This window comes from Bombyx mori, chromosome 26, assembly GCF_030269925.1.
Source record: "Bombyx mori chromosome 26, ASM3026992v2".
Taxonomy (NCBI): Eukaryota; Metazoa; Arthropoda; class Insecta; order Lepidoptera; family Bombycidae; genus Bombyx; species Bombyx mori.
The window spans coordinates 4,395,643-4,417,568 of NC_085132.1; the positions used below are offsets into that span (position 1 = coordinate 4,395,643).

The 21,926-nt window shown below is 36.7% G+C and overlaps 5 protein-coding genes across 6 annotated transcripts in view; 2 read left to right on the forward strand and 3 right to left on the reverse strand.

The window, feature by feature from the left end:
• MLE (protein) overlaps nucleotides 1-10,297 on the forward strand; it is a 24,909-nt gene extending 14,612 nt beyond the window's left edge. For both annotated transcript variants that reach the window (NM_001099839.1, XM_062676234.1), the window contains 10 exon segments: nucleotides 141-374; nucleotides 1,643-1,798; nucleotides 2,383-2,513; nucleotides 3,435-3,604; nucleotides 4,655-4,848; nucleotides 5,467-5,581; nucleotides 6,725-6,876; nucleotides 7,613-7,804; nucleotides 8,779-8,937; nucleotides 9,449-10,297. In NM_001099839.1, coding sequence (NP_001093309.1) covers nucleotides 141-374; nucleotides 1,643-1,798; nucleotides 2,383-2,513; nucleotides 3,435-3,604; nucleotides 4,655-4,848; nucleotides 5,467-5,581; nucleotides 6,725-6,876; nucleotides 7,613-7,804; nucleotides 8,779-8,937; nucleotides 9,449-9,961 — 2,016 coding nt within the window. In that variant the 3' untranslated portion in view covers nucleotides 9,962-10,297.
• Nucleotides 10,291-10,842, reverse strand: LOC101742280 (dynein light chain roadblock-type 2). Its single transcript, XM_004933009.5, has one exon. The coding sequence runs from the start codon at nucleotides 10,730-10,732 to the stop codon at nucleotides 10,439-10,441; it is 294 nt and encodes a 97-aa protein (XP_004933066.1). The 5' UTR covers nucleotides 10,733-10,842; the 3' UTR covers nucleotides 10,291-10,438.
• LOC101742422 (gastrula zinc finger protein XlCGF17.1) lies at nucleotides 10,291-13,726 on the reverse strand. The gene has a single exon (XM_062676309.1). It carries the CDS (start codon nucleotides 13,532-13,534, stop codon nucleotides 12,401-12,403), a length of 1,134 nt encoding a protein of 377 aa, XP_062532293.1. The 5' UTR covers nucleotides 13,535-13,726; the 3' UTR covers nucleotides 10,291-12,400.
• Nucleotides 13,727-14,289: 563 nt separating this feature from the next.
• mRpS10 (mitochondrial ribosomal protein S10) lies at nucleotides 14,290-16,314 on the forward strand. The gene is given in 3 exon segments (NM_001046897.1): nucleotides 14,290-14,381; nucleotides 14,463-14,704; nucleotides 16,011-16,314. Coding segments are annotated over 3 exon segments (519 nt in total). The 5' UTR covers nucleotides 14,290-14,366; the 3' UTR covers nucleotides 16,273-16,314.
• Nucleotides 16,315-16,379: 65 nt separating this feature from the next.
• Nucleotides 16,380-17,534, reverse strand: LOC101742567 (transmembrane protein 216). Its single transcript, XM_004933011.4, has 2 exons — nucleotides 17,159-17,534; nucleotides 16,380-16,979 (listed from the first exon to the last, which is right to left on the reverse strand). Exons 1-2 carry the CDS (start codon nucleotides 17,400-17,402, stop codon nucleotides 16,786-16,788), a joined length of 438 nt encoding a protein of 145 aa, XP_004933068.1. The 5' UTR covers nucleotides 17,403-17,534; the 3' UTR covers nucleotides 16,380-16,785.
• Nucleotides 17,535-21,926: the final 4,392 nt, after the last annotated feature.

The following is a 21,926-nucleotide window of genomic DNA, read 5'->3' on the forward strand; positions in this document are numbered from 1 at the left end:
AATAACAATTTTCCGGACGGATTCCTTTTGTTTGTTTTAAGTTTATTTTATACAAAAGTTTACGTCTTTTATTTATCGATTGAGGCACTACGAAGTCTGCCGGGTCAGCTAGTAATTAATAATAATTATTACTTCTACAGTTCAGCTTCGAGTTGGTCCAAGCGATCCTCATGTACATCGATGGACTGGGAGGCGACGGCGCTGTCCTCGTGTTCCTCCCCGGGTGGAACCTCATCTTCGCGCTGATGAAGCACCTGTTGCAGCACAGACTCTTTGGAGATCCATCAAAATACGTTATACTGCCTCTGCACAGTCAAATACCGAGGGAGGATCAAAAGAAAGTGTTCATTACCCCACCGGAAGGGATCACTAAAGTAAGTACAGATAACAATATCAACTATAAAAATACTATTTAAATACGCGCTGGGTTTCAGGACAAATAAAAAAAATCTACCGAAGTACAACTTACAACTGTATTAGCAGAACTTAGAAGATTTAAAACACTTCACAAACACTTTAAAATTCTCAATTCGCTTTTTCCGCTTCGCTTCAGGTGATCCGTTCGCTGTTTCGCTTCGAGTAGTTCCGATTACTAACTGACTGCGTGCCATCTGCAACGCTTTTCTAGTTGAGACGAAATCCCTAGAATCGTCGAGAATATTCCACAAAAGTCGAGTATTGTGTGTTTCTGACAATAGGTGGCGTTGTACTCCTCGAGCGTTCTAGATGTTGCTAGATCCTTCGATATTTGTTCGGATATTCGGCGATAGATGGCGTTACTCTTACCGGCGTAAAGATATGTTTCCTAGAATATAATATTTACTTTTTTCTTCCGTTGAATCGTCGAAATGATTAAAACTACTTTATTGTCATTGTGTAAATTATTGCCGGACTTTTATTTGTTATAAAAACCTATTCGCTAGCTATCACAATATTTAAGTGTCGACGGTCAACACCTTAGTCGTCCGCGATCACAAAAACTATAAAGTATTCGAAACGTCGGAAATAATGTAATGACAATAAATAAAACGCGAGAATAATCGAAAAAACTTTAAAATTTTTGTCATCATCTCTGAGGATATTGGTTTTTCCACTGTCGATAATCTTCACTAGTGTTGGTCCGACCATCGAAATTCGACAATAGTTAATGGCAAACATAAATTTGATTCTAAATTTTAAGGATTATGTTTCCTGTTTTGTTTTGATATTGAATTTCTGAAAAAGAAAACTTAGTAAAAATTTTTATGGATAGCACTAAAGCTATAGATACCAAACAACAATTGTATAACAAAAATGTTATATAATCGCGATATGCACGTTGTGATGTCTATGTGCTTCATCCACTTATCATCAGGTGGGGTGAGAGCTCGTTTATGAGCCCGGGATCCACAAAGTAATTTTTTTCTGACTATCAATACAATACAATTTAGAAACATTGCCGTTGACTAAGTTATTGTGTGTGTGAGTGGTCGACCGCTTTAGGAATCTCTTGAACTAGACAAATAAAAATAAGTCACCGAACTGATAAAATTGTCTATAAGAAAAAATGTAATATATATGAAAGGAATCTAGATCTTGAGCTGTCAATGTATAGGGTCTATTTTCATAGAACGCTCGATCGTTATTCGATATGATTATTCAGGTGATCCTGTCAACCAACATAGCGGAGACTTCGATAACCATCAACGACGTGGTATACGTCATCGACTCGTGCAAGGCGAAAATGAAGCTGTTCACGTCCCACAACAACATGACGTCATACGCCACCGTATGGGCGAGTAAGACCAACCTCGAACAGGTGAGTCGGTTCTAAAATTACGAAATACTCTAGTGTATCAGCTGTGTATGTTTGTGCGCGCGTGTGTGTGTGTGTGTGGGTACGTGCGTGCGTGCGTGCGTGCGTGCGTGCGTATGTGCGTGCGTATGTGCGTGTGTTCCGTACAGACTATGAAATAGCTGGACCGATTTCGATGAAACTTTCTAGAAGTCTTGAGATTGGACTAGCGGGTAATGTAATGTACCGAAAAGCGATCGGATCAAAGTCAAGTCAAAGGTCGCACGCCAAAGCGGACTTTAGTGGATCCTAAATGAAAACATGACATATTAGATAGGAGCACTCGAATGGGAGTACTCGAAAAAAATAAATAAACAGATACATACTGCCGCCCGTTTCTTTATGTCCCGAAGTAGTCATTCACCCCGCTGTGGAAGGTGCAACGGTTACTATACAATGCTATTGAGACTTCATTCTTCAGTTTCAAGGTTGATGGCGGTAATCTCTATGGACCCCGGTGATCTCTGAGCAACAAATGGTCCGTGTATAAATAAAAAAATTAATGTCTTAAAAAATAAATGAAGGTAATATGATATTATTTGTTACAGCGCAAGGGGCGTGCGGGGCGCGTGCGGCCCGGCGTGTGCTTCACGCTGTGCACGTACGCGCGCTACGAGAAACTTGAGGAACATTTGGCCGCCGAAATGTTTAGGACTCCGCTACACGAGCTTGCTTTGAGGTAGTCTTTTTTATTTTTTTATTGCCCTTGTAGGCAGACGAGCATACGGCCCACCTGATGGTGAGTGGTTACCGTCGCCCATAGACTTCAGCAATGACAGGGGCAGAGCCAAGCCGCTGCCTACAGCTGTCTCAAGTTCTGAAGTTGTCGTGGCCTAAAGGATAAGACGTCCGGTGCAATCGTATGTAGCGATGCAACGGTGTTCGAGTCCCGCAGGCGGGTGTCAATTTTTCTAATAAAATACGTACTTAACAAATGTTCACGATTGACTTCCATGGTGAAGGAATAACATCGTGTAATAAAAATCAAACCCGGAAAATTATAAATTGCGTAATTACTGGTGGTAGGACCTAGGACATTAGATACACCTATTATGGAAGATAGCTCTTTTGCAACTATTAAAGGTAGTTTTCTTAAGCCAAGGTCTAGGTCTACTACTGGTGGTAGGACCTCTTGTGAGACCGCATGGGTAGGTACCACCACCCCGCCTATTTCTGCTATGAAGCAGTAATGCGATTCGGTTTGAAGGGTGGGGCAGCCGTTGTAGCTATACTGGGAACTTAGAACTCATATCTCAAGGTGGATGGCGGCATTTACTTTGTATATGTCTATGGGCTTCAGTAACCACTTAACACCAGGTGGGCTGTGTGCTCGTCCACCCATCTAAGTAATAAAAAAGTAAAAAAAAAAACTTTTTTTTCTACCTAAGCTGATGGTCTAAGCTCCAGAACATGAATGCGCCACCCAGCTTGAGATATGACTTTTAAGATCTCAGTATAGTTACAACGGCTGCCGCGCTCTTCAAACCGAAACGCGTTATTGCCTCATGGCAGAAATGGGCAGGGCCGCGCGGACTCACAAGAGATCCTACCACTGGTGCTCTATAATTTGTTTGTTTAATGTGTGAATTTTAATTGACAGCATAAAGCTCCTCCGCCTGGGTGCGATCGGTCACTTCCTGTCGAAGGCCCCGGAGCCCCCGCCGCTGGACGCTGTCATCGAGGCGGAGGCTCTGCTCCGCGAGCTGGGCTGTCTGGACGCCGAGGACGCGCTCACGCCACTCGGGACCATCCTCGCCAAGCTGCCGATAGGTGACTGCGGCTTTTGTAGCCCTTTTTTTTTTTAAGTAATACTTCTTTAGGCGCGTTATGAAAAATTGATGAGAGTGAAATTTTACATTACGCTAATTACAATACCACCGACGTAACTTGGCGAGTCTGAATATAGCCGCAGGTGAACTTTCCGAACCGTACCGAGAATTACCGAATTTATACGATGTCAACAAAAGGGATGTCCAATATGCGTGTTTGAGGATGTTGTTTAATCGTTTTTTTGTTTTTCAAATGGATTAAAATTTAAATAAAAAAAAAGAAATAAATGTAATAAAAATAAAGTATAACTTCTTACGCGCGTACACGCACCCTTTTTTTTTAACACTGGGGAATCCATTTACGAATACCCGGTACGGGGGGGGGGGGTAACGAACCGGGTTATATAGGACTCCGACTACTCCGGAGATGAAGAGAGGGACGACGAGGCTTTTGTAGCCCTGCTATTGTTGATGTCCATGGACGACTGCGCTTTCGGTCTAGTCACCGTGCTTCTGATAAATGTATAAACCTCTTTGCGTTACGGATATGTAAGAATAAAGATATCATAATACTAGCTGACCCGGCAGACTTCGTAGTGCCTCAATCGATAAATAAAAGACCTAAATTTTTGTATAAAATAAAATTAAAACAAACAAAAGGAATCTGTCCGACGGGGGACACATCAAAGGAAAAACAAAATTATTATTTTCATTTAATTCTGAGCATTTTCATATTTATCTACCTTTTAAAACTTGTCTGGACTTCCACAAATAATTCAAGACCAAAATTAGCCAAATCGGTCCAGCCGCTCTCGAGTTTTAGCGAAACAACGAACAGCAATTCATTTTTATATATATAGATATGGGTGGACGAGCTTACAGCCCACCTTGAGTTAAAAGTTCTAAGGTCTCAAGTAAAGTTACAACGGTCGCCCCACCCTTCAAACCGAAACGCATTACTGCTTCAAGGCAGAAATAAGCAGGATGGTGGTACCTACCCGCGTGGACTCACAAGAGTTCCTACCACCAGTAATGACATGCTCCATTTCAGAACCTCGCCTCGGCAAAATGATGGTGTTAGGCTTTGTGCTTGGCGTTGGAGACGCCCTGACCACGATGGCGGCTAATTCTACAACGTTCCCGGAAATATTCGTGCTCGAAGGCCGGAGGAGACTGTCGATGCACCAGAGAGCCCTGGGCGGAGACCGGGCCTCCGACCACGTGGCCATGTTGAATGCATTCCAGGTACTTCATATATTTATATATTATATATATTTTTTGTGTTTATCGATTCATGCGTATATTATGTACTAACAACTTACGTCACAAACGTGATGTGTGGAAGTCTATTTTTGAAGTGAGACTTCTAATGCGACTTCCAACAAGGTTGCGTTAAACATTTAACGCTGCCATGGAATAGAAAGAGACAGCGCGAGAGTGAAGGCGTGCCACTCGAGCGCATGCGCGTAGTATGACCTATTTACAGGCCAGCGAGAGCGTTAGTAACGAGCAGCGTCCAATATTTTACTGAAGTATTCAAAAATATATATATATATATTTTTCTATCTATAATTTAAAATATATATAATATAAATGTTGAAGATGACGCATCTCTTATACACAACATTCCCTGTTACAAGAGCAATCTGATTTAAGGATGAAAAACGAAGAAAACTACAATACTACACATCGAAATAGTAGTTACACTTCATTCACGTGCACCAAGTTGCACGCGCACCGTTTTTGTACATATTATGTTACTGTTAATTTATCTTTAGGCAAGCTAACAAAGTTTCCATAGAGGCGTGGCTGTTTCCGTAGTGAAATAAAATTGTATTATAATTTTGTTTATGCTTCACCTAGATGTGGGAGAGAGAACACAACAAAGGCGAAGAGGCAGAGCTACGGTGGTGCGAATGGAAGGGCGTACAGCAGACCACGCTGCGTGTTACTTACGAGGCTAAACATCAATTGATAAGTGAGTAATAAATATGTACACAAGACTTTTTTTTTCGTTCCTAAACTGAGACTCTTGAGAGGCTATATCAGCGGAACCTTAACTAGTAGGTGAACTCACGGGGCTCAAAACTGACGACATTGCTAACACGAACCCTAGTAAGAGCAGTGCTTCGGAGAATCTACCACCGGATCGGAAACGCGACCCACTCAGAAGATCCGGCGAGAAACTCAGTGGGCTGTGTCTGTGGGTTTATTTACTCGTCAAGCCCTTCGTCGCAAGCAACGGGTTCGACGAGAACGATGACCGGGCACACAAGCCATTTAAGCTTGCACCGTATTTAACTGTGTTTAGAACTTATTTTTGGGACCTAGATTTTTTTTTAAATCTGGAAATGAGTTATATGATAAGTCGTGTGCTTTTAAAAATTCTTTGAGTGTTTCGGAATAATAGAAACACTGCATGTCATTTGGATTCTATGTATATTGAAACACCACAGTTATCACCGGGTCAAGTAATTACACAGTATTGGTTTTATAATTCTGAATTGTATCAACCGCAGAAAAATTAAATCAAAATTCCATATCTGTCAATAAGTCTATATAACTTGAGTGCGTGTGTGTTTTTTGGTCATAGACTTAATGGTTATAGTGGTGGCAATGTTGCCTCATGCTCATTGTTTCATTTTGAGTTATCTCTTGAAGAAGATACGAGTCCGTAGAGACGGTTTAATATGAACATCATTTAAAAAATTGCTTATTTTTGCTAAAATGTAATTCGAAAATTAAAAATAATATTAATACACTAAAACCATAGTTATCGCTCTAACGTTATTTGAGTCGTCTATTATCAAAGGTGGCAATCTGTACATTTGGACAAAAACTTTTTATTGATATGTCAATACAGATTTATTTGAATATAATCGTCTCCTTCAAAGAATACGGTTCAAAACCTGCATTAAATAAAGGTTAATAGTTAACCTGTTATTTATCTAAGATGTCGTTCCGAAGAGTTTTGTGACTGCCAATATAATACAAAGTAAATAATTCGTTTTTCTGATTTACCAATCATTGTCCAAAAGTCAGATTGCCGCCTTTGATAATAGTCGACTCATTTTAAGTTGTGAGAGCCAAATAAAATTAACAAATTTAACGTATATTCCAGATATCCTCACGACCGCAATAGGCTTCAACGAAGAATGCTGTGTTCCACAACGTTGGATGCCGAACGGACCGGACCCAACTTTGGACTTGGTCATAGCCCTCATGTGCATGGGCCTGTACCCTAACGTTTGTCTACACCAAGGGAAGAGGAAGGTAACCATATCTAATACTGTACTGTAGATTGGGGGAAATAGGGACTAAGGGTAGAATAGGGACAAATCTTGGTTGTCACAATGCTTTTGTGAGATTTAAATTTGTTGAATAGAAAAGCAGTTTTATTTGGTGCTTAAGAATATAATAAATAGTTTGATGTAGTCACCAAAGTTTTGTAACTGATTAAAGATATTGAAAAGTTAATTACCTAAAGGTAAGTACCTACCTAACAACTAAAAAAACTGCCAGCCCTATCGATAATCTTGTCCCCCTACGTGACCCGATTCACCCCAAAAGCCAAGGTGAATCAGGTCAAGCTAGTTTTTTAAGTTTTGTGTATATTTTTCAATGTCTAATAGCGCATCGTATATGAAAATATAAACCCCTGGAACTATTTTAATCTCAATTATATTAGCCTAAGAAAAACCGCTGAAAATTTGTGTTGGATTTGAAAAGCATCCCGGTTCCCCCCAATCTATTGTAATATTTATTTATTTATTTCACTTTCACACTAGTGATTGGCTACTATGAGGCCAATGACCTTGTCGTTTAAAAGTAAGAATGAATCTATTTGTCGTTATAAAAATGAATGTGTCCCTGTACTTTTTTATTAAGCAGTAAGCAAATAAATTAACGAGTCTTTTTTTTAGCTTATGGCCTGGTATCTAGGACCTTTAGGCCAATTAACGAATCTTTTTAAAACACAGTGTTGCCATGGAAACCAATGTAATTTCAGGTATTAACGACGGAAGGGAAACCGGCATTGATACACAAGACCTCAGTGAACTGCAGCAACATGGAGCAGAAGTTCCCCTCGCCTCTGTTCGTTTTCGGCGAGAAGGTGCGCACCCGGGCCATCAGCTGCAAGCAGACCACCATGGTCGCTCCCATACATCTGCTGCTCTTCGGCTGTAACAAAGTGGAATGGGTTAGTTCGTCGATCTTCATTTTTGAAGTGAAACCTCTTTAGAATCGTTGCGATTTTAAACCCGATGAAACGAAAAAATAAGTCCATAGAGACACAAACACATAAATGTATAGGATATAGGTTATCATAATATGATTTGCTGTCAATACACTTACACTTTACCATCATCATCATCAGCTTAAATATTATTTATATTACTATACTTTATACCACAGACCTAATTCAATGAACGCCAAGACTTAATTTTATGCACAACAAAATATAATAAGCAGGTATATCGGCAACGAAACACTTAATAATATCCACAATGCGCACGAGTGCGAAAACGACTGATCAAATGTAAAACGTAAATAAACATTAAACAAGCGTTTTGTTTTTGCTTATGATCGGTAATTATTGATCAATGTAATGATTTATTCTACGGATTTAAAAGTATAAAAATAGATTTTTGTTTAGATATAATTTTTTATATTAGTTTTAAAATCCATTAATTAAATATGTTGATATTTTGCTTGTTTTTTTGCAATATAATGTCTTTTTTAAGAAGATTTAATGTGGATTGTTTAAAATATAAATATATTTTACCTATGGCAACTCCTTCAATATTATCAATGTAGCTTAGTCATGCTAATTTCTTTTTATTTATGATTTTAATAATCCCACCATTAAAATACCCTTAAATTTCCCTTAAATTTTATAATAAATATGTAAAATTGAAATGTTTTTTTCTATAGATATTTCATTCGTGTCCTTGAAAGCACTAGTAGCTGGGCCGAAAATGGCCCATGTCCTTTGTTCTAAAATAAAGCATTATTTGTGAGGGTGTTTTTATAAAGAGGATATTCTACGTAAATGAAGAGGTGGGTTAAATTTAGCGTTATGCCAAACTAACTATTCCACGCGGACGAAGTCGCGGGCAAAAGCTAGTATGTTATAAAATAGTGTTATTAAAATATTATTATTTTTTCACCAAGGTGGACAACGTGGTGCGGCTGGACAACTGGCTGAACTTCCAGATGTCGCCGCGATCGGCCGCCCTCATCATAGCGCTGCGGCCCGCCATCGAGAGGATCGTGGAGCGCGCGGCGGCCCAACCCGACGCGGCGCTGCAGTTCTCGCCGGCAGAGCGAAAGGTGACCAAACCGCGCACTCACAGAAATACTTACATACGACATGTCCTTCTTCAAACGAGGCTTGTGGAGAGTATTAAGCGGTAGGCAGCGGCTTGGCTCTGCCCCTGGCATTGCTGAAGTCCATGGGCGATGGTAGCCACTCACCATCATGTGGGCCGTATGCTTGTCTGCCTACAGGGACAATAAAAAAAAATCTCAAATATATTTTATACTTCCTCGTTGCGTCGATAATCCTCAATGCTGAGGGTTGTGACCTCATGAGGATTTCTTGGGAAAATACACGTGGTAGGGTCCCGCGTCATGTCACGGGAGTGCTTTTGGAAGAGATTTAGTTTTTCGAGGCCGCTGAAGCCTTATATGGCTCCGGACATTCGACGTTGACTGTTTTATGGCGGAAACGGTTGAACTTCAACTCAATCATCCCCTTTTCTCATCCGGGCTTGAGACCGGCATTGCTCTGCCAAGCTATCTTATAATTAAAAGTGTTATAATATTGTTTAATTGCGCACAGGTGGTAGAATGTCTGCGGGAGCTTTGTGTGACGGACGCCGGTGACTACAACATAAAACGAGACGTCAACATGCCATCGTTCCGATCCGAAGGTCCAAAACGATCCATGAGAGGATGGGGAACTAACGGACCTCGAAGTGGTTTTGGTGGTGGAGGGACCACAGGCAGAGGCTTTACCCAAGGATTAGGAAACCAAGGTGCTTTCGGGACGCGCTTCGGAAATGGTGGTATCAGCACTCAAAGCAGTCAAGGCGGTTTTTGGAATCAAGGTGGCAACTTTGGCGGAAGAGGCGATTTTAATAGCGGCCGTGGAAGTTTTGGTAACCAAGGAAGCTATGGTAACCAAGGAAGCTATGGTAACCAAGGAAGCTATGGTAACCAAGGAAGCTTCGGTAACCAAGGTAGCTTTGGTAACCAAGGAAGCTTGGGTAACCATGGAAGCTTTGGTAGTTCTAGGGGATCCGGGTTCGGTAACAGAAATCAGGGAAACTCTAGTTGGACACAACGTTATTAATCTATTATTCTGTATAGATTTTATATTCCATTGTACCACGAAATGATTACCATAACGTTGGGCGGGTTAATATCGTCCCGAACTAGCAATATTACGTAGCTTATAAGTCTATAAACTTTGGTTTGATTGTTCGACTGTGAAATAAAAACAACATCTATCTTAAAAACTATAGCCCGATTGAATAATAAGTGAAACACGTTTTTTATTCCTGCAACTAGTAATACGCATTTACCTCCGTATCCTGGAAATGATTTTTTGGGGATTGAAATATCAGCAGGAAAAGGTGTGTGGTGTGATTGTAATTTTATTGACTAAATAAAACTTTAGACTTCTAAATGCAGCTTTTATTCTGTCTTAATAATTCTATGAAATTTGTCTCAAACTGCCGTACTAATTAATCTAAGTGAAGGATATTTATTTTAAAAAAAAAATTGACCTTTCAACCAAAACAGGTGGTAATACTTAGTAAATTTCAAATTACTCAACAGGATTTTGAACTACTATTAATATAAATTCTTTATCGGGCGCCACCATTACTTCGCTTTTTTTGCTTCTTATCCTCAAAAATGTCAAGTCATTAGACGGATCCAGGTCTCGCACGACAGTTTTCGCTTTGTCCACCAACGCGGTCAATAGGCCCGCGTATTGTACGGAAATGTGATTATCTAAAGTGGTTTTTATCGGTATTCCTTCTCCGTTTACAACGACGACGCCAACCACGCCTTTGTACGTCGACAGTTTTCGAATTGTGTCCTCAGCTTCATTGGCCATTTTTATGGACTCTAAAAATATTCGCCGCGTAAATTAACGTGCTCAATTATATCGGTTTTGATAAACGTAATATAAGTATAAGTGTCTATTTTATTTTGACAATTCTAATGTCACTGCATATAGTCTGAATAATTGGCCGGAAATTTAAAAAAGGTTTAAATAATTATTCAAACCAACGTTACGGTCTAGTGAGTGTTTCTAGTGCGCACTCACCACCATATTCTGTAATTGGCAATAGTAGCACAGCCATTAATCTAACTAAAACGTGAGGCCACTAAGTCGATCCATATTTTTAATATTGTCTAGTGTTTATGAAAGCTTCACTCTTTATTTCATACAAATCCATAAATAGTCCTACTTTAGTACTGTACTGTGAGATATTTTTCCACAATCCTGGTTTCCGTAATGATGTTTTATTTTCTTTCTTAAGCTCCATGCTTTTGTTCCAAGTGACATTTTTATTGCATCTCCTACGATAACATTAAAATCAAACTAAAACTTATTACCTACCTATATCTTGTTTGTTGTGCATGTGTTAAAAAAATATTACAGGTTGATATTATATGAAGTTGAATTTAGGAATTTTGTAGTTTTTGAAATAGGAATCTATATTGGTTGACGTCATTCAGAAACAACTGTTTCCTTAGTATTAGGGATCTATTTTTTTATTGCTGATAATTCCTATTTTATAAATTTCAATTATATTTACTGCACATACCAACATTTTAATTAATTAACAATATGATAAATTAGGACACAATCGATAAAGGGCGATGGTAGCTGTACATTATGCAAAACATGCACGAGGATATAAAATTTATAATAATAAACCAAATGTGAGAAAACTTCATTTCATAATTCATAACTAAATATAATTGAAACAAGTAAAAACTGCTATACCCTTCTAATTTGTTCAAAGCAATTGATTCTGATTAGATCGTGTACTCGTCTTGAGAAACACTATACCATAGTTTATAACCAAAATTGAATTTTAAAATAATTAGGTACTATTTAAATGTTATGGAATTACTTTTTTTTATAGCTTATATCGCTGGACGAGCCAACGGCCCACCTGGTCTTAAGTGGTAACCGGAGCACAAACATCTACAATGTAAACTGCCACCCACCTTGAGACACGAGTTCTAAGGTTTACTTTTAACAGTACAGCAGCTGCCCCACCCTTCATTTCGAAACGCATTACTGCTTCACAGCAGAAATAGGCAGGGTGGTGGTACCTACCACCTACATCCTACCACCACTCTTGTACTGTAATAAATGTCAGAAGTTACAGTGTAAATAATATTTGAAAAAAAGTCTTGTTTGTTTTTATGCTCAAATGGTGATGGTGGTGAGATTGGATGTCGGGTGCAACAGTGCAGGGGAGTTGTTTAGTGCGGTAGGGCCCTAAAATATCCTTGGGCCCACAGTCATCTCCCAACATTTCCAGATCATCAAGTCCCACATTCCCCGCTCGCATCCCCAGTGCGGGTACAACGTAGGCGCAAGATCGAAAAAAAAATTAGGTCTACCCACACAATATAAAATGTAGTCCATCTGTAAAAAGCTGCAGATAGAAAGCTAGTTTTAAATTAATATAAGTAAACAGAAACAATCATTTCATATTTCATCATTTTGATTGATAAACATGTTATAAAATACATTTAAAACTTAATGGTTGTTTATTAATTCTTCTCCTTTTTGCTTCATCAATTCTAATTTGACATAGAGAGGAGTTCTACCGCTCCTTAATTTTTCTCTTTTATGAACTTTTAATTGATGTTTCATCATTTGTTTCCTGTATCCAAAAGCTTTCCCACATATATTGCAGACATGGTCCTTTATCCCAGTATGATCAACTTTAAAATGTAACTCCAGTTCTCTTTTTGTGTAGAATCCTCGTCCACATGAATCACATTTAAAATCATGCTGTCCTTTGTGCGTTAGCATATGCTTGTTCAAATTACTCTTATTTATGAAACGTGAAGGGCATTGAACACATTGATATGGTTTTTCTCCTGTATGTGATCTCATGTGCATCTTTAGGGATTCACTAAATCTGCCTTTGTAAGGACACAAACTACATTGGTATGGCAATTCATAGAAGTGTGTCACTCTATGCCGAGAGAAGTGTCCCTGGACTTTGAATTTTTTACCACATATATCACACATGTAAGGAGGATCTTGGATATGGGTTTTCATGTGTTTTTTTAAATATTCTGCTCTATATGACTTGTTGCATATTTGACAAGTGTGTCTAAGATTATCATGTTCATCTGAAAGCCTATGTTCCGTATATTCATCATGTGTTTTAAATTCCATGTTACATTTTTTACAATAGTAATCTTTTGGCTTTTTGTCTTGCTTCTTTGTAATTTTGAATATATCATAATCGTATAAATCGTCATCAAAGCATGGATCGGTCAGATCATTGTCATGAATAGTGTCTTCTGAATTATCTTCTATGGGATGTTTAAGTATCTCATCGGAACGTTGAGCATTTTTTCTGAATAGCATTGCACCTTGGAGCAGAGAGTAGCACGGCTGGCACAAATATTTCGGGTACGGGTCGCTGATACTTACAAATATGCCGCCAAAAGAGCTTAAAGCCTGTGGTATTTCGTCGTTGCTGTAGATTGGTATGCAACCTTCTTTCAAACAAATTCTACATGAAGTATCATCAAATTCTTTTTTTATATAGATGTTATTTGAACATTGGCTAGACAGTCCCTTGTTTGACTTTTCTAAAGTTTTTCTTAAATGTTTACAATGAAGCATTTTAAACAACAACATCGGGCCAACCATGTTGTGTATTGAATCGAGCTTTGTATTGGTTTTAAAAATATGTATTTGATTGTACAAAAAAAAGGTTTTATCAATATATTATTATGTAGTATGTAGTCTCTTTCTCTTTATTAAACAATATTAATACTTAATTTATGTCAATACGGTCATAACGCGAACGAAATCCTACTATTTACCATAGATTTTTTTTTGGTACAATTTTTCCTTGTTAGGAAAGGCAAGGGGATCTAAACCCATACAGACTTGTCTGTTCCTAAACTATAGTTAATTGTACTAAACATCAAATACAGACTAAATAGATATCATAGAAAATACTCATATTTGACAGAGATAGGAGATTAGGAATTTGAAACATGTAAATTCGGAAATCAACAATCTAATGTAAAAACCCATATATCTCGGCGATTAGAAAATAGCAAATGAAACCCTGTGAATCATAGACACAAAAACTTTGAGTGACTTTGTTTACTTCAAGTTTGTAATTTTACATAGTATACTTTTTGTGGCCTTAAATGTAATGTATTTTTTTTATTGTATTATACTTCTTCCACCGATAATCCTCAACGCTGTCGCTGAGGGTCGTGGCCTCCTTTAATAACTTTGTAACTAATCAAAACGCTTATTGTAGTATGTAAGGCCATGCTTCCTTTGCTTGCGCAGCTGGACTAAAATAAAAAGTTTTATTTTTAGGTTACGTTCATAGATTATACACTTAATATATTTGAGGTTACGTTCTGTAAAAATATTATGAAAGTGGAAGTAAATTAAATTATTAAATATTTCTACAGGACAAAATTAAGATAATACTATAGAAATTAAGTTATATTTAAATATGAATGCAATAAGAGTGAGTTAAAAAGCATACGCGTCAGAACAATCTAATTTACTTGAATCGTTATTACATTGAAAATAATGGGTTAATTTTCAGAGTATCTGGCGTTTAACTCCTGTTAGAGGTGTTACAATACCAAATTATGCAATTCGATCACTATCCGCCAATACAACGGCGCTACCTCATGCTGTTGAACCAGTGGTTCCTCCTGTGGAATTGGACAAGTTATATAAAAGAGTAGAATTAGAAATGCGCGGTATAGACCCGGCTGTGCTACTCAGCTATTCATGGTTTTGCGTTGCTGCTGCTTCACATCTTGGTATCGAAGTCACTAAGAGGTATGTTAGAAATACGAGTCTGTTCTTTTAATGAGAGAATAGCTCTTTGATTTTCATGATTTATAAAATTAAAAATCATGAAAACAGGTTTTATACATGCTTTTATCCCAAAAGTTAAAAGAGTTAAATTTTCCTTTATGGTCCATTGTCTACCTTGACGATTTCCTCAATTTGTATGGAAACAATGTTTTTTTCTTGCAAACCATAAGTTTCCGCAACCTGAAATTTTGCAAAAAGCTTTTTATTTATGAGTATTATATACAAAAAAATTGTGAACTTCCAAATTGATCAACCATAAAGGAAAGTCTAGCCAGTTAACGTTTTATGTTCACACTAATAACATGAAATACGAAAGAGAAAAATAGTTATTATATTTAAATCCTTTTAGAAAATTGCAATAAGGTTAAAGTCTGTCAAGGTTTAATTGACAGAAATAAACACATTAAATACCAATCAACTGTAAATAGATGAAACAAAGAGTCTTCCAAAATTAGTGTACTTCTTTGAATATATCAAAATTATTATTTTGAAGATGAATTTGATTTTGCTTCCTATAAAATATTTGATGCCTTCATTATTTTATTGTATTGCCATATATTATACCTATAGAGATATATATAGGAATGCATAGTATAGCTTTGTTACATTTTTATGTTATCTGTGTTCTGTCAGCCCAGAATAGCATCAGAACATCTCTTACTTTTGTTATCATAGTAGGTTTTTACGGGATTTGCTTAAGAATAGGCAACAGCAGTTTTGAGTGTGGCGGGTAGCCATCATACAACGCAAGATAATTGACAGATGCCTGAATCTCGCTTACGACATTTTCAAGATAAAGCGCATATATACAAGTTCCGAACAACAACATTCGGACCGTCGGTCTACCGAGCAATATCATCCGCTCGGTGGAAGATCTTTCCTTTCGTCGTTAAGCCTTCCCCAAACCCCAAATTTCCAAATGAGTGTATATACTTGTGTATATATGTGATCTCCAACCAGTTGAAAGCTTGTATGGATAGGTACGACAATCCTGCCCATTTCAGCTGAGAAATAATAATGTGCTCTGCTTTGAAAGGTAGGACGGCCAATAGAATCGAAATTTATTGAGATTTCTATGGGCTCTGGTTATCACTTAAAACTACATGTACCTTATACCTGTACTAGTAATGAAATAATGAAATATAGGGAGATAGAGGCATTTGAAGATGATTTATTACAATTTAAAATTTTACCCTTCATATTAAAGATTTAAATTTAAGTTATTAGTGCTAAAAGAGATACTACTAGTTAGTTTTATTTTTTTCAGTTGGGCACTAAGGAAAGCAGAGAAAGAAAGGCACACACTTTTAAAATGTGTACACATTTACAAGAAACACAAAGTGCAGTATGAAATTCGTACATACTTCAGGTTTATACATATGCAGAGGCTCACTGGATCTACGTGCGACACATATTTGGAATATATCGAACGGAATCTGCCAGAAGGTTGTGCGTTGAAAGTTACAAAAATTGAATGTCAAAAGTTACCTGAACATTTAGTACCGCCTAAGAAAGAAAGCGAAGAGTGAATTGCCATTGTAATAATTTAGAATAAAAATAAATTAGTTAAATGTTATTTAGTTTAATACTTTATTTTTCACCAACTCTAATTTATAAATATTAAAAATCAATAAAATTAAATTAAATATATTTAATTAACAGACACATAAAGATCAAAAGCCAACTTTGAACATTAAAGTTAAAAAAACAGTCTTAATTTACATGTTGCTCTTGATTTTATTCAAAGCGGTATAATATAATAAGATGATCACAGTAATTCTAATGCAGTTTTCACAAAGGGGATTACTAATGTTACAAATGGCTAGAAACATAAAAATGCAGACTAGTAAATATAATGTTACCAGATTAACAACAAAGTAAGGAGAATCATAAGGCATGAGATTATATTTTTTCACATGTTTCTAACTTTTAGTAATCCTAGTTTACTACACAAGAGTAATTACAATGATCAAATTGAATTAATGCTATATTTAATAAAAATATGGAATGTTTGCAATATTTGAGGTTCAGGTTTTCATTATTTAATCAAATTGTTGATTTTTACATACAGTAAAAATAAATAAGATTGCAAAAGCAAACTCGAGAGCATGGAACATTAACATGACGGCACACCAGATGTATTCCAACCGAAGTATGTAAGTTTGATAAATTAGAAAATAACATACTCCTACAGCAGAGGGAATCGTCAATAGCACTGACAGAAAGACCGGTATTTCTGTAACAAAAACATTGTTAACATATTATGGTGAAAAGTAACATTGAACGAAACGAAAATAGTTTCTATTTTAATTTACTTAAGACACAAAATATTTTTTTGCGATTTAGTACATATTCCGTACAACAACGAATCTTGAAATATATTTTTGCAGAATATTGAATATATACGATACTTACTTTTGCTTGCTAAGTTTCCTCTACGCCCCAAAAAGATCCTAATCATCTCTACAAAGCATAGGGCGCTAAATATTCCGGCTTCTGTTAATAGAGCGTTTTCTGGATACGAAACATTTATAGCCTTCAATATCCCCATTGCGACTTCACAAACGATAAACATTCCTAAATAAAAACTGTTCAAATACAGTAATATCTCATAAGCCAAACTCGAATTAACGTTTGTTACTTTCGACATTTTTTCCATATTTTATAAAATTGTACGAATGTATTGAAAAGTTTCTAAATTGAGAGGAGGCTGTTTCGAGGTTTCGTATGTAATAAAAATCAATGTTTTTGTTTACACTTTTTGAAATTTGTAGTAGTAGTAGTTTTATTTTTTCAATTGGAAGGGCACAGGTATCATACCATACAGCCAAATCTTTTATATATTAAAAAAATTAAAAAATATATTATTAATATGAAATGAAAAGAAACGAAGTTGATTGATTTGGAACATTAATCAATTGGCAATTGGCAAATTAAATGAAATGATATGAGATAATATAGAATGAAATATATTGTCAGTAAAATGGTGGTTAATTACTGAGACTTTCTCAATGGAATTTTCGGAGAATCCTGAAAAGTAACGTCCAGCGACTTTTTTTCATTTTCCCACATTTGTGCACTTCCACAGATACTAAACAGTTAATAAATCACCGCTGTTACATATTTAAACCTAAAGAAACATTAGATATATAGACAATACTGAGATAATACATGAGATTGACAATACAACTACATGAGAAATACATGAGACTGACAATATAACTATATTGAGACCTTAGAACTTATATCTCAAGGTGGGTGGCGCATTTACGTTGTAGATGTGGATAGTCGTAGATAGATTATGGGCTCCAGTAACCACTTAACTCCAGGTGGGCTGTGAACTCGTTCACCCATCTAAGCTATAAATAAAAAAAAGCTCTTTGCTATATTATAGCGCCCAGTAAATATTTGACTACTACAAGGCTTTTTTCTGTGTTATTTACACTAAAACTGTGTTTTTATTTAGAGAAGTCTAAAAGCTCACGGTTCGTCTGGTGTAAAGTGGATACCAAACACCAAACATCATAAGAATAATGGCGAACCCACCTTTAGACATGATGTCAGAGTTTCAATTTTATTATATAACAGCTGATCCATCCTTCAAATGCATAACTGCTTTGCGGTAGAAATGGGCAGGATCATTATTATATCTACTCATACGGGCTTCCAATACGTCCTACTACCTGTAACCTACCAGTAAATTATCAATATTTTTATTGCTTCGAGATGGACAGACTAACTTCAACCCGACTCTTCATACTGGAACACCTTACTGGCTTGCGACAGATATAGCTATACAATACGCTTTGAGAACAATAAATGCGGTTTGATGAATACAGTATGCTGGTTAAGAAATCGCATCTCGGCCTCAAATAGTGCTTTAAGACAAAAAAAGAAATGGTCATTTATAGTTTATTATTTAATTTAATTTTATAAATACCTAACACTTTTTCACTTTTTTTTTAATTAACAAATTTAATCAGTATTTTATACGGGTCACTCACATTCACTCGAATACCCAAACCCGCAAGTGTAGGACGACATTTGCAAATGAATAAGCAAAGTTTTCGCTGCATTTGTGGTTTTCCAAGCTGTGTCGGTTTTTTAACAGACATCAAAGCGCGCGAACCGCGATCCTTCGCGAAGCCTCCCACACATTCGTGTGACCAGTTGCGCCCAGGATTGCGAAGGTAGCGGACGTTTCGCTATTTTCATAGATCGTGACGTCTACTGTGTAGCGTATCTTCATCAAAAGAAATTCCATAAAAACAGCATGGCTGTTAATGATGTCTGGGAAAGAATTCAAAACTCTTTTTCTCTTCAATGTTCTATTGACGAATTAAAAAGGAGGAGAAATTCGTGAGACATTCGTAAACAAGTGTAGGAGGAAGCGCAAACGGGTTCGCAAATTGAGTACCGAACCCATTTGCACAGCCGCTAAGTTTGCGAATGAATGTTTGACGGCCCTTCACATGCGCGCAAACATTCGTACAATGTACGAATATTTGCGCGCATGTGAGTGGCCGGCATTAGTAGCTTTGAATGATTGCGGAGTACTGTAAAATGTGGTACAAGAGATGATTATTAAGAACAAAAAAGCTTTCTTTTTGAATTGTGACACTTTAAGGATAAAACAAACTAATATTTTAGGAAATATTGTTTAATATCGGGAGACAAACATTTTAATAAAACAATAATCAACAACACAAAAAAGTTGATATTATATATCTATGGGCTTTTTGAAGCATAGGTCTTTGGCCTGGCGTAAAATATGGGGTAAGTTCGCTCTGCTGGGGACTTCCAATATGTATTAAGTGTATTTATTATCTATGCTTCCAACGTTAACCACAGGGAAAAGCTAATAAAATGCCAACGTGCCATGGTAAGAAGCATGCTAGGGTAAAAAATCAAAGATAGAGTCAGGAACGTAGACATAAGAACAAGAACGAAACTCACAGACATTCTCACCCGGATAGACATCCAAAAATGGAGATGGGCTGGACATATGCTACGCCACCCCACTAACAAATAGAGCAAACAAGTCACCCTCTGGCAACCAAGAGACGGCAAAAGAAGCAGGGGTCGTCAAATCAGGAGATGGGAAGATGACTTGAAGCAGACAGCGGGACCATTCTGGCTGAGAGTAGCAAGGGATAGGACCCATTGGAAGGAATTGGAGGAGGCCTATGCCAAAAGGCACACCGAACTTAGGGACCTCTTGTAACCCTATGTTTAGGAATAAAAAAAGCTATTATTATTATTATAATAAATAATAATACTCCTCGGAATTGTAAACCTGTGCTTACAATACGTTGACTTTTATAAAATTCAACTCGCCTAATTCGAAGATCCTTCCCAAGGAGTTCTCCATTTCAGGCACAAGCTTTGGGCTCCAAGAGAGACTGATCGCCGAAATCTCGAGCATTCCTCGCGCTATTCATGTATGCTGTCAATTTATAGCATGTCATTGATTTATAGATTCATTGGCGGGAATGCGATCAGCGAATTGTTTTATTGCGTTAAATAAGTGTTACTTCGAGTTTAAGCATGTAATAAGCTTACCAACTGTTTAGCATCAGGAAAATGAACAGAAAAATGCAACGAGTTGCCGGACTTGACTTCTCGAATTCATCCATAAAGTTCAGTAAATTTCTACGGAGTAAATTTCTACCATTGACTGGGAAATAATTTCGTCTCGTCCAATCTCGTTTCATTGATGATGTTATTCAGAAAAATCAAAAATTTTATAAAAAATAACTTTTTATTCTTCAAGCAGCACGACATTTTTGATTAATTAAATGAGTTTTAATTAAAAAACTAAACAGTTTTGTTACTAACCGTTGAAAAACATTATCATAATAACTAAACAGGAAAGGTTGTTGTTACGATAAACAGAAAAACACATGATTTATAACTTTCTGCTTTATGTTTAAGCAGTTTTAGCAAATAAATTGTTAATTGGTAGGCATACATGCACATTTATTTTACAAATAATGCATATTTATTGCTTCATAACGTGGATGGAATACACATTAAAATATAAGTACTATGTTACGATTACGATTTCTAAGTATAGTTTAGTTATGTAGACAGATAGGTAACTTAAGAAGCGGTTCCTTATTAGGGCGTCCATACTTGCTTGTGTTCATAATATATTTTTCCTAAGTTGATTATCTTTGAATTTATTTATTCTGTTAGAATACAGACTTCATTTATTAATACGCTTTTATTAGCTTCAGACGTATATATGTTTGTAACGGAATCTTTGAGCTTGATTTTGACCCCCTTCAAAACGTCGGATTAACTCGAATACTTGTTAAGGACCGATGACAATGCAATATTAAAAAAAAATGAAAAAAAATATATTGAAAAAGTTGAAATTCAACTAAAAAATGAAAAATAAATAATAGTTTAAAAAAAATTACAAAATACGCTTTTATAGAAAATCCAACTAAAAATAGTGTAAGAAAAAAGGATTTTATTGTAAAAAAAGCGTGGGGTGCATGGTATCAGTAGTTATAAAATCTATTTTATGAACAGATATAAGTACAAGGGTTATTTTGATAATATCCTAAAAATCACCCCAGTAGTGTTGTAGCTTATAGCTATCACAGAACACAAGATATTTGATAGATGCCTAAATCTCGCTAACGACATTTTCAATAACATTCAACCGAGTAATTTCGTCCACTCAGTGGAAGATCTTCCCTTTGTTATTACCATCAAATTAGTTAGAATATTTTTTCGTCTATCGGGTTTTATTTTCTTTGTCTATTTTCCTTTTCAGAGTTAAATACATGCACCACGTTTACCTTGTCAGCTCTGACAATAACTTATAATTTATTCCAAGCGTCGGTCACCGCTCTCCTCAAACCCATCGGAGGGTTCGTCGTGAAAATTAACCCAAAGAAACAGCCCTCTGAGTTTCTCGCCGGATCTTCTCATTGGGTAGCAGTTCCGATCCGGTGGTAGATTCAGCGAAGCACTGCCCTTATTAGGGCTAGTGTTAGCAAGTTGCCAGGCTGAGCCTTGTAAGCTCGCCTACAAGTCTGGTGAAGCTAGGATAGTCCTTCAAGGTTAGGTAGGCAAAAAAATCCTCAAACAATCATTTATGTAAACAAAAATTAATGCCATAGAAATATAAGTTGTTGTTGATCAATGTATGATAACTAATGGAAACTGT